This window comes from Pseudophryne corroboree, chromosome 10 (assembly GCF_028390025.1).
Source record: "Pseudophryne corroboree isolate aPseCor3 chromosome 10, aPseCor3.hap2, whole genome shotgun sequence".
Classification (NCBI taxonomy): Eukaryota; Metazoa; Chordata; class Amphibia; order Anura; family Myobatrachidae; genus Pseudophryne; species Pseudophryne corroboree.
The window spans coordinates 232041667-232059587 of NC_086453.1; the positions used below are offsets into that span (position 1 = coordinate 232041667).

The following is a 17921-nucleotide window of genomic DNA, read 5'->3' on the forward strand; positions in this document are numbered from 1 at the left end:
TCCTAAGGTGGTGTCAGCGTTTCACCTGAAACAACCTATTGTGGTGCCTGCGGCTACTAGGGACTTGGAGGACTCCAAGTTGCTAGACGTTGTCAGGGCCCTGAAAATATATATATATAATTCCAGGACGGCTGGAGTCAGAAAGTCTGACTTGCTGTTTATATTGTAGGCACCCAAAAAGCTGGGTGCTCCTGCTTCTAAGCAGACTATTGCTCGTTGGATTTGTAGTACAATTCAGCTTGCACATTCTGTGGCAGGCCTGCCACAGCCAAAATCTGTAAATGCCCATTCCACAAGGAAGGTGGGCTCATCTTGGGCGGCTGCCCGAGGGGTCTCGGCTTTACAACTTTGCCGAGCAGCTACTTGGTCAGGGGCAAACACGTTTGCAAAATTCTACAAATTTGATACCCTGGCTGAGGAGGACCTGGAGTTCTCTCATTCGGTGCTGCAGAGTCATCCGCACTCTCCCGCCCGTTTGGGAGCTTTGGTATAATCCCCATGGTCCTGACGGAGTCCCCAGCATCCACTAGGACGTTAGAGAAAATAAGATTTTACTTACCGATAAATCTATTTCTCATAGTCCGTAGTGGATGCTGGGCGCCCATCCCAAGTGCGGATTGTCTGCATTACTTGTACATAGTTATTGTTACAAAAAATCGGGTTATTATTGTTGTGAGCCATCTTTTTTAGAGGCTACTTCATTGTTATCATACTGTTAACTGGGTTCAAATCACAAGTTGTACGGTGTGATTGGTGTGGCTGGTATGAGTCTTACCCGGGATTCAAGATCCTTCCTTATTATGTACGCTCGTCCGGGCACAGTACCTAACTGAGGCTTGGAGGAGGGTCATAGGGGGAGGAGCCAGTACACACCATGTGATCCTAAAAGCTTGCTTTTGTGCCCTGTCTCCTGCGGAGCCGCTATTCCCCATGGTCCTGACGGAGTCCCCAGCATCCTCTACGGACTATGAGAAATAGATTTATCGGTAAGTAAAATCTTATTTTTATCTCCTCTTATTAAACCCAGTTGCTTTCCCTTTCTCATTGCAGAAAGGGTGTGTGGGAGACTAATAATTAATGATTTTTCATTTTCACAAGAGGTACAGGGCTACAGGCTCAGTCAGTAGTATTGTGAGCTCACTACGAATCTGGTTATATAGAAGAAAGACAAACAATTATTATATAGGGGCGGAAAGAAGATGATACCCAGACAGATACCACTACAGTAATTGGTTGGTTTTTGCAGATTTCCATCAAGGGGCTTCCTGTACTGAGGGAGGAGAACATTGTCCATGCCATGGAAATCTTTCCATTCCGTGATCACCCTTGTACCCAGAAACCAAACCCTTGCCACAATGGAGGACTCTGTACACCCAAAAAAGAGAGCTTTGAGTGTATCTGCCAGAGAGGCTTCTCAGGAGGCCAGTGTGAGAAAGGTAAGTGCACCAATTCCACCACTAACCTCTCACACTTGTACCTATGGTACAAGCTCTGACATTGATTACCGTGACATGACTATTTCCCTCACATGGCAGACTGTGCTGGAACTGGGTTCTGTCATACACAAGCTGAGAAGACTATACCTGCGTTCATATTGCAGGAAGCAAGCTCTTATGTATCCTACCACGTACAGGACAACAGCACAAAACAGTGTAATGCTCCCTGGCTAATACATCTGTGCCCACGATGTGCCTGTGTGTCAGTACTGCAAAGCTTCGATAATATATACATGATGAAACGGCTATCTAGTGTAAGCTCTTCAGTTTAATAAAACATTGTATTAGATTATATATGAGCAAACTCTTGTATTTTAAAGTAGTACCTGCAGGGACCAATAATCCAGGGAGTGCAGCCTATCAATTCACTAGGAACTAATGACATCACTTAGCCGCAGGTGAGGCACGAGGTGCTGTCTCTCAGGAAGACTGGATCACCCCACACACTGTGCGTAGGCAGCAGGTGTCTGTAACAGCAGGAAGAGTGTGAATGTCACACATCTCCCTTATAGGAGTGTCAGAAACATCTGATGGTGCAGGAAGATTGCTTTCATCAGAGACACTCAAAGTTAATATAATTATTCAGACTCATGGTAGCAGTGCTGGGAAATGACGCTGAAGGATTATTTTGACTTAAAACGATTTAAAAATGCATGTGTGTAATATCCTGACAGTTCTGTGGATATTAGAAGTCGGGGATTAGTTCGATGAGCATGTACAGTGAGGGTGTATGCGGAGTACTTTTATACAGGTCACAGCAACCTGTAATGTCTTCTAGTGGGTGGAATGGTCATTAAATACTGATGTGGTGACACCAGAGCTCACAGCTTATACAGTAAGTGATGACCTTGGCTCATGCTGTTTATACAGATGCTATTTATAGCAGTTTACAGTATACATATATTGTATGTGTATTATAAGATTGATAAAGATAGAAGGACATATTACTTGGGACAATTGGTTCTTCTGTGTCATATTCCATTTATCAGGTATAGTGTCATTATTTGTACACGATGATCTTAAAGATTCCTTTCCTGGATTCTCACACTTTACAACTGACTGAACAGGAGATGCAGGAAAATCAATAAATAAAATGAACTGTCAGATAGATCAAATTGTTCCTGCATAACGTTATCACCTTCTGTACTCTCACAGGAGGCCGCTTACAGATAGCTCAAACCGGTGTTACTTTATTCCACCTTCAGTATGGCTAACCATTGCTTGCAGCACCTTCACCTCCTTTTATCTCACTTGCTGTACGGCTGACCATTGCAGCACCTTCACCTCTTCTCATCCCACCTGATGTGGGACTGACCATTGCAGCACCTTCACCGTCTCTCATCCCACCCACTGTATGGCTGACCATTGCAGTACCTTCACCTCTTCTCATCCCACCCGCTGTATGGCTGACCATTGCAGCGCCTTCACCTCTTCTCATCCCACCTGATGTGGGACTGACCATTGCAGCATCTTTACCTCTTCTCATCCCACCCACTGTACTGCTGACCATTGCAGCACCTTCACCTCTTCTCATCCCACCCACTGTATAGCTGACCATTGCAGAACCTTCACCTCCTTTCATCCCACTCGCTGTGCAGCTGACCATTGCAGCACCTTCACCTCTTCTCAACCCACCTGATGTGGGACTGACCATTGCAGCACCTGCACCTCTTCTCATCCCACCCACTGTACTGCTGACCATTGCAGCACCTTCACCTCTTCTCATCCCACCCACTGTATAGCTTACCATTGCAGCACCTACACCTCTTCTCATCCCACTGATAATGTCGATATTATCTTAGACTGAAAAGCTATACCTCTAGATACACTATTACCGTGGAGCCGCTAAGGCCGCTAGACTACATGTGCTACGCACTTTGTACGCTATTTGCGTACAGAGTCCTGCACGTGGTACGCACTTGGCGTACACACGCCGCGCTGAGTGTACAGAGTACACACAGCGAGCGCACACACAATTGATAACATTTTAACCATGTTAATGATACAATGCAATGATATGATTACACGTTAAACCCTTAGCAGCAAAGTACTGCAACAATGTTATACCTTAAACCTTAAGTAGCGCTGACGGTATAAAGTACCCGCAGTGCGTACACCTTATCAATATCTATATACGTTTTACAGATAAATACACTTTAAAACCCTTGCAGGAAAGTGAAGACACAACACAGATTTGTAGTTGAAACCACAGGGTTCTAAGGCCACAGTGGATTAATTCCAAAAGGTAAAACAGTACAAATCATACACTACAGGCTAACAAGATAAATCTAAACAGAATAATGGCTACAGTCAATGTACATACGTGAGAATGTTCGCAAGCGCAACCCGGCCGGTCCTCCGCTGGTCATACAGATAGCGTTCAGAGTCTTCTGACCGGCCAGGCAACAATGGGCTTTTTATACACAACATGCATACACAATACAATGGTCACTGTAATCTCATTGTCCATTGGACACAGGGATGTGTCTTTACATTACAGAAGAGGTCATAGGTGGATTTGAATAGATGGGCGATGTCTTTCCCCAACTGCTCTTGTGGGTGGTATCCTCTGGATTCCCGCCGCATACATAATATACAGTAAATACAGTTAATGTTCATATTCTGCTTCTGCACATAACTATACGCTGGAACATGCGATCTTTCTCTAACCAACACCGGAATGTTACCCTCAAAATACCCTACAGCTGGATACTAGACATCACCTTCCAACCTTTATCTGACCCTTCCTATCATGCAAAGGCGAATCTCTTAGTCCAGGAACTGTTTAAACTGTTGATACTCGCTGATGCGGTCTAGGGGAGCTATATCTAAAATGTACACTATTTGGGTTAAATATGTAATGTTCTAGTAACCCTCTATGCGTTTCACAAACTCTACCGTAAATGCGCATACCACGCGCTAAGGCGCATGGCCGTGAAAAGCTCTGTTACGCAAATTGCGGATATGTGCACGCACGGCAGACTGAGTGCACGCGCAGCGGGCATGTGCATGGGGTTAGTACGTGGGGCATGCATTACAATATTTTTCTGCTTTGACACCACCCACTGTATAGCTGACCATTGCAACACCTCCACCTCTTCTCGTCCCACCCACTGTATAGCTGACCATTGCAGCACCTTCACCTCTTCTCATCCCACCTGATGTGGGACTGACCATTGCAGCACCTGCACCTCTTCTCATCCCACCCACTGTATAGCTGACCATTGCATCACCTTCACCTCTTCTCATCCCACCCACTGTATAGCTGATCATTGTAGCACCTTCACCTCCTTTTATCTCACTTGCTGTATGGCTGACCATTGCAGCACCTTCACCTCTTCTCATCCCACCCACTGTATAGCTGACCATTGCAGAACCTTCACCTCCTTTCATCCCACTCGCTGTGCAGCTGACCATTGCAGCACCTTCACCTCCTCTCATCCCACCCATTGTGGGACTGACCATTGCAGCACCTTCATCTCCTCGTATCCCACCCGCTGTACGGCAGACCATTGCAGCACCTTTACCTCTTCTCATCCCACCTTCTGTGGGGCTGACCATTGCAGCACCTTCACCTCATCTCATCCCACCCACTGTACGGCTGACCATTGCAGCACCTTCACCTTCTCTCATCCGACCCACTGTATGGCTGACCATTGCAGCACCTTCACCTCCTCTCATCCCACCCACTGTATGGCAGCCCATTGCAGCACCTTTATCTCCTCGTATCCCACCTGCTGTATGGCTGACCATTGCAGCGCCTTCACCTCTTCTCATCCCACCCACTGTACTGCTGACCATTGCAGCGCCTTCACCTCTTCTCATCCCACCCACTGTATAGCTGACCATTGCAGAACCTTCACCTCCTTTCATCCCACTCACTGTGCAGCTGACCATTGCAGCACCTTCACCTTCTCTCATCCGACCCACTGTATGACTGATCATTGCAGCACCTTCACCTCCTCTCATCCCACCCACTGTATGGCGGACCATTGCAGCACCTTTATCTTCTCAAATCCCACCAGCTGTATGGCTGACCATTGCAGCGCCTACACCTCTTCTCATCCCACCCACTGTACTGCTGACCATTGCAGCACCTTCACCTCCTTTCATCCCACCTGCTGTATGGCTGACCATTGCAGCACCTTCACCTCTTCTCATCCCATCTGATGTTAAATAGTTACATAGTTTGTGAGGTTGAAAAAAAGACAATCTGTCCGTCAAGTTCAACCTATTGTGGGACTGACCATTGCAGCGCCTTCCCCTCTTCCCATCCCACACACTGTACTGCTGACCATTGCAGCACCTTCACCTCTTCCTATCCCACCCGCTGTACGTCTGACCATTGCAGCGCCTTCACCTCCTCTCATCCCACCCGCTTATGGCTGACCAGTGCAGCACCTTCACCTCCTTGTATCCCACCTGCTGTACGGCTGCAGTGGTGTCAAGAGGGTGGTGCAAGGGATGCAGTCCGCACCCGGGTGTCACCCTTCAATGGGGTGACACCAAAATGAGCCGACACCCGCACCCCCAAATGGCGGAACTTGCGCTGGTGCAATCAGACCCATTACGCTGATGCACCGCTCTGTCAGCCGCCTGTGAAAGGAGTGGACCCTGGGTCAGGAGGATGGAGTCACGGAGGTCAGGAGGAGAGGCATTGGGGGGGACTTCCCCAGTTATTACTCCCCGGCTCCTCCTCTATGCCTCCTGAGTGCCGGCAGATTGATGGCATCTGCAGTCATTGGGAGCCTGGTTCAGCGTGCAGGGCCCGTGCTGCTGCCTGGGATGGTGTGCATGGTGAGTCTCTGTATAGGATAGAGCAGAGGTTCTCAAACTCGGTCCTCGGGGGCCCACACAGTGCATGTTTTGCAGGTCTCCTCACAGAATCGCAAGTGAAATAATTAGCTCCACCTGTGGACCTTTTAAAATGTGTCAGTGAGTAATTAATACACCTGTGCACCTGCTGGGTTACCTGCAAAACATGCACTGTGTGGGCTCCCGAGGACCGAGTTTGAGAACCTCTGGGATAGAGATTACATTACTGCCACACTCTGCAGTCTACTGCACAGTTTGCTCAAACTCAGAGTGGAAGGTGATGCTCTGCAGAATCAGCAGTATTATGTAATGTTCTGCTACGAGTTCCCCTGCTGACTTTATTTCAGTGTATAGGCTTCCTGCTGCTGACTATGATATTTAGCAACACCATCATCCAGTATCCAACATATTCTTTATTGTTCATTGATTATTTTTTTTTTCCTTCTGTATGCTGTATAAAAAATTAAAAAAAAGATAGACAAGTAGGGTATAGGAGTAAAAATAATGGAAAAACACTGGAAATAAAATAAAAAATTTGACATATTTAATGCATATTAAAGTAGCTAAATACCGTGTAAGGCTAAAGCTATAGAAGGTAGTTATCATTAACAGTACAGCAGTGGTTCCAAACCTTTTTAAAATACAGTTGCCCAAAGGCCACACACAGCATGCAGCGTAAGAGTGGTGACGATAGATAGATAGATAGATAGATAGATAGATAGATAGATAGATAGATAGATAGATAGATAGATGTTGCCACTTTTCCTTGGGCCCACACACACGCCTACCATATCTTTTATATTTAGTTTTCTGTTCTGTATTACATTGGAATTCCCTGAGTTCCATACTCACTGGTATACTTATCTACAGAAATGTACCCAGTTAAACCATAACTTTATATATTGCGGTTAGCTAAAGCAACATGGCAGTTATGTGGTGGAAACTAATAAGTTCCAGTACAAGATTTATTAGTGTCCTAATGGATTATACTACAATGTACCTCCCCTGTTATCACTCCCCGGCTCCTCCTCTCTGCCTCCTGAGTGCCGGCTGGGGACTGGATGTGCGCTGAGGGGGAGGTGGCGGTATGATCGTGGCTAAGTGAGGAACAGCCCTGCCTGCCTGCACAAATAAATCCAGAAGCACACTGAGACGCTTAGTCGCCGCTATACAAATATCATGGCTCACCAGCACTGTGACAGCCCAGCCACACTGACGTGATGAGGACCCGGCCGCAGAAGTAAGCATCAGTACTATTGTAAATATCTTCTCTCCTGAATCTGCTCTACCAGTGCAGCCGATGGAGGGAGTCCCGCTCTGTCCCCAGCCACAGCAGTAGGTTGTATTCTGCTCACACATGCAGCAGGTATGCTGCTGCCCCCTGAGACCCAATAATATTTGTGAAGGCAATCATGGCCCCATGGACCCCTGAGAACTGATGCCACCACAGACATCAGGTCCACCTCTCCCCACCCTGCTCCCCTTCCCACCTACTGTACTTCATAATGGCACCTGGATTCAAACATATTCTAGTGAGAACAGTGTCATTGTCACCCACTACCTTTCCCCAGTCACACACTGACTCTCCCTATCATCCTTTGCCTCTCACTGTCACCCTTCCGCTGTCACCATCTACCTTCCCCCCTGTCACCCTATGCCTCTCGCTGTCTTCCACTGTCACCCTATGCCACTCCCTGTCACCCTCTGCTTCCCGTTGTCACCCACTGCCTTTCCCTTGTCACCCACTGCCTCTTCCTTTTATCTCTACCTGTCACTACCTGCCTCTTCATTACACACAGACGCTCTCGCTGTTACCCTCTGCCTCCCATCTTCCTCTTCCTCTCACCCACTGAGTACCCAGTCACCCACTGCCTCTGCCTACCTGCAACTCCCATCATCCACTGACTCTGTCACTTTCTCCCTATCACCTTCTACCTCTCTGTCAACTATTGACTCCCCAGTCACCACCTGCTATCCACTGCCTCCCCCTGCCACCTTCGTCTTCTCCCATCACCCATTGTCTCCTCACCCATCTTCTGCTCCCTGTCACTCTGTCTCTCCCAGCCACCTCTACCTGACACCCACTGGCCTCTCCTGCTGTCACCCACTGCTTCTACCCAGTCACCCACTTCCTCTGTCTTTATGGTGGGGGAGGGGAGGGAGGCAGAGCATATATTTGCATCTGGGCCCACCACTCGCAAGTTCCGCCACTGTGCACCCCCATCCCATTCATGGACTTGACAGACACGTCAGTGGCGGCGTCCACACTCATCCCTTCCCAGCACCAAGCACCGCAGTCACCCCCGCACCCCCACCGGCGCTGGTAACGAGAAGCGGCTCTTCTTCACCTGTCCACACGGCGCTCTTCTCCAGAGTCAGGTGAGGTCACAGTGTCCCTCCCCTCTCCTCCCTACCTCTCAATTAAGTGTTCAGCACTGCACCCCTCCTCTCCTGTGGACGTTATGTATAAAGGGCAATGTCTTAGACTGCATAACTTTTTATAATAAGCAACCGGTTTTATTTAAAAACAGGTTGGAAGTAGAATGACAGTGTGGTTGTCTGGCAAGAAGTTTAGGAGCGTTTGCCTCCCAGTTCAGCTGCTGAATTTTTATTAATAGCAAGCTAGTGCGCCAAATCATCTGTCTTGTTGCTATGAACCACCTTTCCTACACAAAGCAGTTTTCAAACTGTCCCTCTGTAATGTATAGTATATTATGGCCTATTAAGAATTACTGCCTCACAGCACTGAGGTTGTGGTTTGATTCTCACCATTTCCCTAACTGTGGAGTTTGTAAATTCCACGAGCGTTTGCCTGTGTTTCGTCCGGGTACTTCAAAAATATTCTGGTAGGTTAATTGGCTCCTGACAAAGTGTAACCCTAGCATGTAAGTGTGTGCATGTACATAGGCAGACTAGATGGACCGAGTATAGTAGTCCTTATCTGCCGTCCAATTCTATGTTACAGTGGGCATTATGTGTTTGGGACGCTACTATTGTGGACATTACAGTATGTGTATAATTGGCACTACTGTGGACATTGTGTATAAGGAGCACTACAATGTAGCGTAAAGTGAATAAGAGGCACTACCATGTGACGTAATTTGCAGAAGGGGTACTACTGTGTAGTGTAACCTGTATAAGGGGTACTACTGTGTAGTGTAACCTGTATAAGGGGTACTACGTTGTAGTGTAACCTGTATAAGGGGTACTACTGTGTAGTGTAACCTGTATAAGGGGTACTAGTACTGTGTAGTGTAACCTGTATAAGGGGTACTACTGTGTAATATAACGTGTATAAGAGTATTACTGTGTAGCGTAACATGTATAAGGGGTACTACTGTGTAGCGTAACGTATACAAAGGGTACTATTGTGGACATTACAGTATGTGTATAATTGGCACTACTGTGGACATTGTGTATAAGGGGCACTACAGTGTAGCGTAAAAAGTGAATAAGAGGCACTACCATGTGACGTAATTTGCAGAAGGGGTACTACTGTGTAGTGTAACCTGTATAAGGGGTACTACTGTGTAGTGTAACCTGTATAAGGGGTACTACTACTGTGTAGTGTAACCTGTATAAGAGGTACTAGTACAGGTTGAGTATCCCTTATCCAAAATGCTTGGGACCAGAAGTATTTTGGATATCGGATTTTTCCGTATTTTGGAATAATTGCATACCCTAATGAGATATCATGGTGATGGGGCCTAAGTCTAAGCACAGAATGCATTTATGTTTCGTATACACCTTATACACACAGCCTGAAGGTCATTTTACCCAATATTTTTAATAACTGTGCATTAAACAAAGTGTGTGTACATTCACACAATTCATTTATGTTTCATATACACATTATACACACAGCCTGAAGGTCATTTAATACAATATTTTTAATAACTTTGTGTATTAAACAAAGTGTGTGTACATTGAGCCATCAGAAAACAAAGGTTTCACTATCTCACTCTCACTCAAAAAATTCCGTATTTCGGAATATTCCGTATTTCGGAATATTTGGATATGGGATACTCAACCTGTACTGCATACCTCCCAACTGTCCCGATTTTCGCGGGACAGTCCCGTTTTTTGGGGACTGTCCCGCGGGCCACAGTGTCCCGCGGTGGGAGGGGGGGGGGGGGCAGTTGGGAGTCTCTGTCTCTCGCTGCCCTGCTTAGCAGAGCAGCGGTGAATAGACGCTGTGCGCATGCGCACAGCGTCTATTCAGGGGAGACAGGAGGAGAGGGGGCATGCCAGCAGCTCACAGAGCGCTGGGCATGCCCCCCTCAGTGACGAAAACGGGGCGTGGCTAGCGATCGCGGGTCCTCCCGCGAAGCCACGCCCCCTTTTCACAGACCACGCCGCGCGTGTGTCCCTCCTTAGACCATAGGAAAGTTGGGAGGTATGGTACTGTGTAGTGTAACCTGTATAAGGGGTACTAGTACTGTGTAGCATAACATGTATAAGGAGTACTACTGTGTAACATAACATGTATAAGAGTACTACTGTGTAGCGTAACGTATACAAAGGGTACTATTGTGCAGAATAACATGTATAAGGGGTACTACTGTGTGATGTAACGTGTATGAGGGACACCATGTGCAGTGCAATGTGAATAAGATTGTGCTACCGCATACTGTAATTTGAATTGGGGGTACTATTGTATGGTCATGCCCCTTCCTTGGGAAACCAAGGATATAAATGTATAATGTTAATTTTGTTAGCTGTTTTATGTCACTGCTATTGCCATTGCATTCAGTGATATACAGGAATTATAGGGATCAGTATGAAATCCCGGCGGTCGGGAGACTGACGCCAGGAGCTCAACAGCCGGGATCCCGGCGGCGAGCACAGCGTGTCCCCTTGCGGGGTCGCTGTGCTCATCGTGCTTCTGGCCTGGTGGTGACCGAATTGACGTGGACCACCACCCAAGTGGGGAAACCAGCCATTATTGCAGCGGGTGACGGGATTCCGGTGTCGGTATATTAACCGCCGGAACCCCGTCCGAAAGTCAATTAAATGCCTCCCGAATTATGACATTAATAAGGATTCCATGTGGTGTGATACGGGAGGAAGTCCATGGGGGTGACACCAACCCTAGTGACACCTGTGCATTGCAGTGCCTTCACCTCTTCCCATCCCAACTGCTGTACGACTGACCATTGCAGCATCTTCACTTACTCGTATCCCACCTACTTAACAGCTGATCATTGCAGCACCTTTACCTCTTCTCAACCAACCTGCATTATGGCTGACCATTGCAGCTAGGGTTGCCACCTCATCCCTTTATTTCTGGACACATTAATTACACAGGTTCTATGGCTAATTAAAACCAGGTGAAATGAGTCTTGAAGTCAGCCAGCCACAGAACCTGTGTAATTAATATTGCACAGAATTAAAGGGATGAGGTGGCAACCCTAATTGTAGCACCTTCACGTCCTCTCATCCCACCTGAGGTGGTGCTGGTCATTGCTGCACCTTCACCTCATCTAATCCCACCAGATGTATGGCTGATCATTGCAGCACCTTCAACTCCTCTTTCACTATGACAACCATCCTGTAGCAGGGCACATCTAGCATCTTACAGTGCTTCCTTTTCCCATTCACTCACCAGCTGTGCTGCTGACCCTTCCAGCACCTCAGCACTCCCTAATTTATAAATATAGGCTACTAATTATGATGCTGTGCCCAGCCGTACATTAGATAACAGCTGTGAGTAGGCCTGAATTTGGATATGTGACTGGGATATAAGAGAAGGGAATGTCAGAAAGAGAAAAGGGCGTATATCATTTTATGGAAGGAGCGGAGCAGTGGATGAATTGCAGCCTGATTGGGATGGTTATGCTGAAACCTAAATATGATGTTTTGTAATGAATCCAGAACTTTACCAAGCACCTGATATGAAGCTTGTACCCATACATAATGTACTGTATGTCACCGCTCAAAGAGCTTAATCGTGCTTGAGAAAATTGCTTTGCTTTTTTAATGTGAAAGAATAATAGACAATATTGTCAGTTTGCTTTTGTCATGAATAGTGTGTTCTGTGCTGATATCACAGAGTGAAGGGTTTACGTAAGCCCAGGCTGTAGTACACAACAGGCAGGACTGCATGTTATTGTTCTATATTGAGTGTGTATAGCGGAGGATGGTGGATTTTATTACATTGTGTGCTTGGGAGGAGGGGGTTGCTTTTGTTATGCATAATAGATCAACATTAGCATTTAAAGTGCATCATAAATTTGTTTTCTATTGTAAATTTTCTATGTTTATTATTAATAAAAAATTATTTCACAAATGAAAAATCTATATATATTATATGTAATGGTTTGGTAAAAAGTGGGAAAGTGCGTGTGGCTGCAGATACAGTATCTGGATACTTGTTCAACTTGTTCTGGATTCCTGAGGCTCAGGAGTCAGTTAGATATTGACCTAGTTGTGGCAGCAGCTGATTGGGGAAGAGAGTAATAATTAGGTAATATAAAGCCTACTTCAGCGACTTACCTTAGCAAGACTGCAGACCATGCATTTATGGTCCAAGCAGTTATTTATGTGCCATGCACACAGTCGCCAACCTTTCCAATTTCCAGATTTTAGAGATCTCTCCTCAGTTTTTTATCTCTTATATAATAGCCCTGTGATTCTGTGCCTGGCCCTCTAACGCTGGGCGTGGCTAGGAGCTCTCATTGGGTTAGTGGCAGGTCTATCACACCCAGTCCACACAGGTTACATCCAATGGGAGGCTCTGCCCTTTGCCTGCTGTGTTTTCACAGAGCAGGATTAGCAATGGGACTGATGGAGCTGCAGCTCCAGGCCCACACCCCAAAATAGTCCTCACTGCATCTGCAGCAACATACCCTCCAACAATTTACACATAAACACTGATACACATTTGAAAAGGGGGCGTGGCCACGGGTACAGCGCAGTGGCCACGCCCCTTTTCCTATACTTTCAATGGAAGCTTGGAGAGTCAAAAAACGGTACAGACCATTAAAAAAAAGGGACTGTACCTGCCAGAAAGGTGCAGCTGGAGGGTGTGTCACTGCATCTGCAGCAAGTCTCTGCACTGTAGAGAGGGGGAAAACATCCTTTTACTGCAGCGTCCTATGGGGGTCATTCCAAGTTGATCGCTAGCTGCATTCGTACGCTGTGCAGCGATTAGGCAAAAACTCGGCACTTCTGCGCATGCGTATGCAGCGCAATGCGGACGTGCAGCATACTATTACAACGAACGATGTAGTTTTACACAGGAACTAGCGATACTTTTCCGTCGCACAGGCAGCCGCAGAGTGATTGACAGGAAGAGGGCGTTTCTGGGTGTCAACTGACCGTTTTCAGGGAGTGTTCGGAAAAACGCAGGCGTGGCTGGGCGAACGCAGGGCGTGTTCATGACGTCAAATCAGGAACTGAATGGTCTGAAGTGATCGCAAGCGCCGAGTAGGTCTGAAGCTACTCTGAAACTGCACAAAATATTTTTGGACCCGCTCTCCGTTCCCTTCATTAGCACTTCTGCTAAGCTAAAATACACTCCCAGTGGGCGGCGGCATAACGTTTGCACGGCTGTTAAAAACTGCTAGCGAACGATCAACTCGGAATGACCACCAATGTCTTGCTGCCAGTCCACCTGCCCCCTCCGGCAGCAACAATCCCCACTCCCTAGCCGCGCCGCAGGTGGAAAAAAAGCTGCTGCGGCCACCGGCATAGATGTGTATGAAAGCTTCGCAGCGGAAGACTTTCATAGGCCTCCCTGCACCGCATACTCTCTGAGCCCCGGAGCCTCCTCTGCGTGTGATGTCACAGAAGTGCCTCCCCACCACAGCCGCTCCCAGATCCCCAGAGGCCCTGACTCCGCAACACAGCACCTGGGCTGCCGGCCTGGAAGCCCCGAGATGGTTAATATAGCGGATAGAGGGGGTGATATCGCGGAGGGTAATGTCTGGACGCTGAATCAATGTAAAAGGTGACAGGACAGTGCAGTACAGTGGGTGTGCAGTCAGGGCCGTTGCTAGAGTGTTCAGCGCCCCACTGCAAACTATAAATTTGCACCCTCGCATACTTTACAAACGCACAGCGCACATAATGACCCCTGTAGTAGAGACACTTACACATTTAATGCCCCCTGAACCAGTGACGCTTACACATCTCACACCCCCACCCTGTACCAGTGACGCTTACACACGTAATGCCCCCTGTACCAGTGACACTTACACACGTAACGCCCCCTGTACCAGTGCCGCTTACACACATAATGCCCCCTGTACCAGTGCCGCTTAGACACGTAATGCCCCCTGTACCAGTGCCGCTTAGACACGTAATGCCCCCTGTAGCAGTGACGCTTACACGCGTAATGCCCCCTCTACCAGTACCGCTTACACACATAACGCCCCCTGTACCAGTGCCGCTTACACACGTAACGCCCCCTGTACCAATGACGCTTACACACGTAACGCCCACTGTACCAGTGACGCTTACACACATTATGCAGACACACACACACACACACACACACACACACACACACACACAGTACAAACACACACACACTGCACAGCACTCTCACCTTTTATATTGATTCAGCCAGTCACTCCGTTCTGCCAGCCAGTCGCTATTGTTATCACCAGTGTCCCAACGCGCCGCATTGCAGGGAAGTAGACGCACTACATAAACTACAGCTCCCAGCAGACCTTAGCGCCGAAGCATTCCGCCCCTTAGGGCTGCTGGGACCTGTAGTTTATTGCGTACATCTTCTTCCCTGTAATGCGGCACATTGGGACACCGGCGCAAACAATAGTGACTGCCTGCTGTGCGAGTCTCCGGGAGAGCCACTGCCAAAGGTAGGACAGCAGCTTAGCTTCTGACAGGAGGAGAAGCATTACCCGCCCCTCCCCCACTCACAGTACCTCCGATCCCCATCCGCGGCACCCCCACACTCCCCCTCCAGCACCCGCGATAGCTCCGGACCCCCTCCCCCACCCGCAGCGACCCCGCACCCGTACCTCCCACCGCATCCACCCCTCCCCCACCTGGGGCAACCCCGCAACTGCTCCTCCCCCACCCGAAGCGGCTCTGGACCACCACCCGCAGCACCCACGCACCCTCCCCCACCTGCGGCCCCACCACAACCGCCCCTCCCGTGGCACCCCAGGATCCCATCCGCCTCTTCCCCGCACCCCCTACTTCCCCAACCAAAGCACCTACTAGGTGATTCATCAGGCCCTGTGTGCGCTGTTCACGCCGTTGCAAGGGGCTACGACCCCTTAATCATTGCACGCCCTTTGTCCGTGCAATATTTAACCACTCACACAATTATGATTGGATGTAATACTCCATATAATAAAAATATTCCACGCCACAAGGGTGTGCAAGCCCCTTACAACGGTGTGAAGAGCGCCCGTAGGGCGCGATGAATCACCTAGTTTTAACTATTTGCACAGTACAGTCCTAGTGTTGTATATACTGGATATATTTCTCACTATCTATTCCTATTCGCTGGATTTTATAACTGAAGTGGAGCATGGGCAATGCAAGCAAATGCCATTACAGCCAAGTACAAGAAACAATTCAAGCAAGCCTGTATTGTAGTCCTGGAATGGCCTCCTAGAATGTACTCTATAGGACTTGCTGAGATCCTCCTGATAAGCGCTAAAATGTTTCTGGAAAATATTTAAAAATGTCAGCAACTATGCAAGAGGTTTTGATACCATACGACCTGTGTAAATGCCTAATTGCAATGTGCAGTTATTAATATACATACTATTATTATTATTTATTATTATTTATTATTATTATTATTATTATTATAAAAAAACAGCTACAAAATGGTATCACTACTCTTGTACGTTAGAGGTCTTGGGAATTAATGAAAGTAGTTGTGGGTATGGGCTAGGGATGCCCATCGGGAATTAGTGGTTTGCAACCATCGATGGTCTATGCCTGATGGCAAGTGATTTGCCATCAATGGTACAGCACCAACAATAGTGGCACCCGATGTTGAGTGCAGCATCCGGCCATCAATAACTAAACTGGGTCTGGCCAACCTGTGGCTCTCCAGCCATTTGTTTGAGTACACATCCCAGCATGCTCTGCTACATTTTAGCATTCCCTAATAGCAATAATGTGGCAGGGCATGCTGGGACTTGTAGTTTCACAACAGCTGGAGAGCCACAGTTTGGCCAGGCCTGAACAAAACCATCAGTGGTTTTCTACCAATGATTTTAAACTATTAACCATAGATGATATAATCTGCAATGGTCATCGCTAGGGTGGGCAGACTATCCTGTGATGCTGAGCTCATGTGATCTCACAGAGCCAGTATACTGTAAGCTGGCATTCTGATGATGGCACACAATGTTACTCATATCACATTGAGCATACACCAGTACGGTTCACTGGCTCAATAACACATGAATATTTATAGCTACCCAGAAGATGGCTAACTTCATGCTGACATGTTACGTAATCAGTACAGTGGAAACTATAGAGAAGTCACATACAGTAAATGTAATATGTTTTGTGTGGTATGACCAGATACTAACATTTAGAGCTGTAGGCGACAGTGAAAATAGACCACGTTTTATGGACTACAGAAAAAACCCATTACTTATCTAGCTTGCTCATCATTTTTTCTGTATAATCTTAATTATTGCTAAGTGTTCTGCGTCAAACATCTCTGCCTCTGAATGGCCTTCCATCTCAAACTTCATTAGGCTCTTTAAACACATCGACCAGGTCCTTTTATTTTCCACTTTTTTACATCTTCAAAGGAGTTTTTATAAAATTTTTTTTTTTTAAACATTTTGGAAATATTTTAGTTATACCCTAAATAAAAATGTATTCATTTGTTTTTCTGTGGTCTTTCATTCATAGTTACCATTGAAAAGTCAGCGGGAGACTCTGAAGCTGTATCCTTTGATGGAAAGACTTATTTGGAGTACCACAATGCAGTAACCAAAAGGTAAGTTAAAGTAATTTCCTGCATCTGACTAATCTCCTGTGTGTTTGCAGTGCACAGAAAGTAACGCGTTTCACCTGCAGTAATAGCAGAGATGTCTATGGCCATATACCTGCCAGAATGAGAATATACCTTTATGTTTTGAACACTGGTGCAACATAAATATACTAGTCACAGAATGGAAGCCATTGCTCTTAGTAACCACATACCCACTCATATTGTTACTCTGGTTCCTGAGTGTTGCTCTTTCCCAAACATGCGCTCCATTCACCAGCATTTACAAGTGAACACATTTGGAGATGCCTTGGCGAACTTCAATGGTCTCCTGAAGGCTATTAAGAAACTCTTATCAAACATTAGCATTATACATGCAGTTTTAGTTGCGTATTTTAACCCAAAGTAAGCACCAGCAGGTATGAGGCCTTATTCTAATGATCATCTTAGTTGAGAAGTTGATCTACAGCTGCTGTTGAGGTAAATGTCCCATGATGCTCTGCCAGGCGCTGACCATGCAGGGACTTTCCTATACGTCAGCGAGAATTTTCTCATGCAAACACGGACAGTGTCATTCCATCTGGATTTCTAATGAATAAATGGTATTATATACTCTAGGTTAAGATTCATATTTGTTTGCAGTGATGTCCTGCAACATATCGCTATGAATTGTA

General features: G+C 46.9%; 1 protein-coding gene across 8 annotated transcripts in view; it reads left to right on the forward strand.

Moving 5' to 3' along the window:
* The window catches only part of AGRN (agrin), a 709575-nt gene that overhangs the window by 663809 nt on the left and 27845 nt on the right, over positions 1-17921 (forward strand). For all 8 annotated transcript variants that reach the window (XM_063943138.1, XM_063943142.1, XM_063943139.1 and 5 more), the window contains 2 exons: positions 1247-1436; positions 17169-17256. In XM_063943138.1, coding sequence (XP_063799208.1) covers positions 1247-1436; positions 17169-17256 — 278 coding nt within the window. The remainder of the gene's footprint in view (positions 1-1246; positions 1437-17168; positions 17257-17921) is intronic.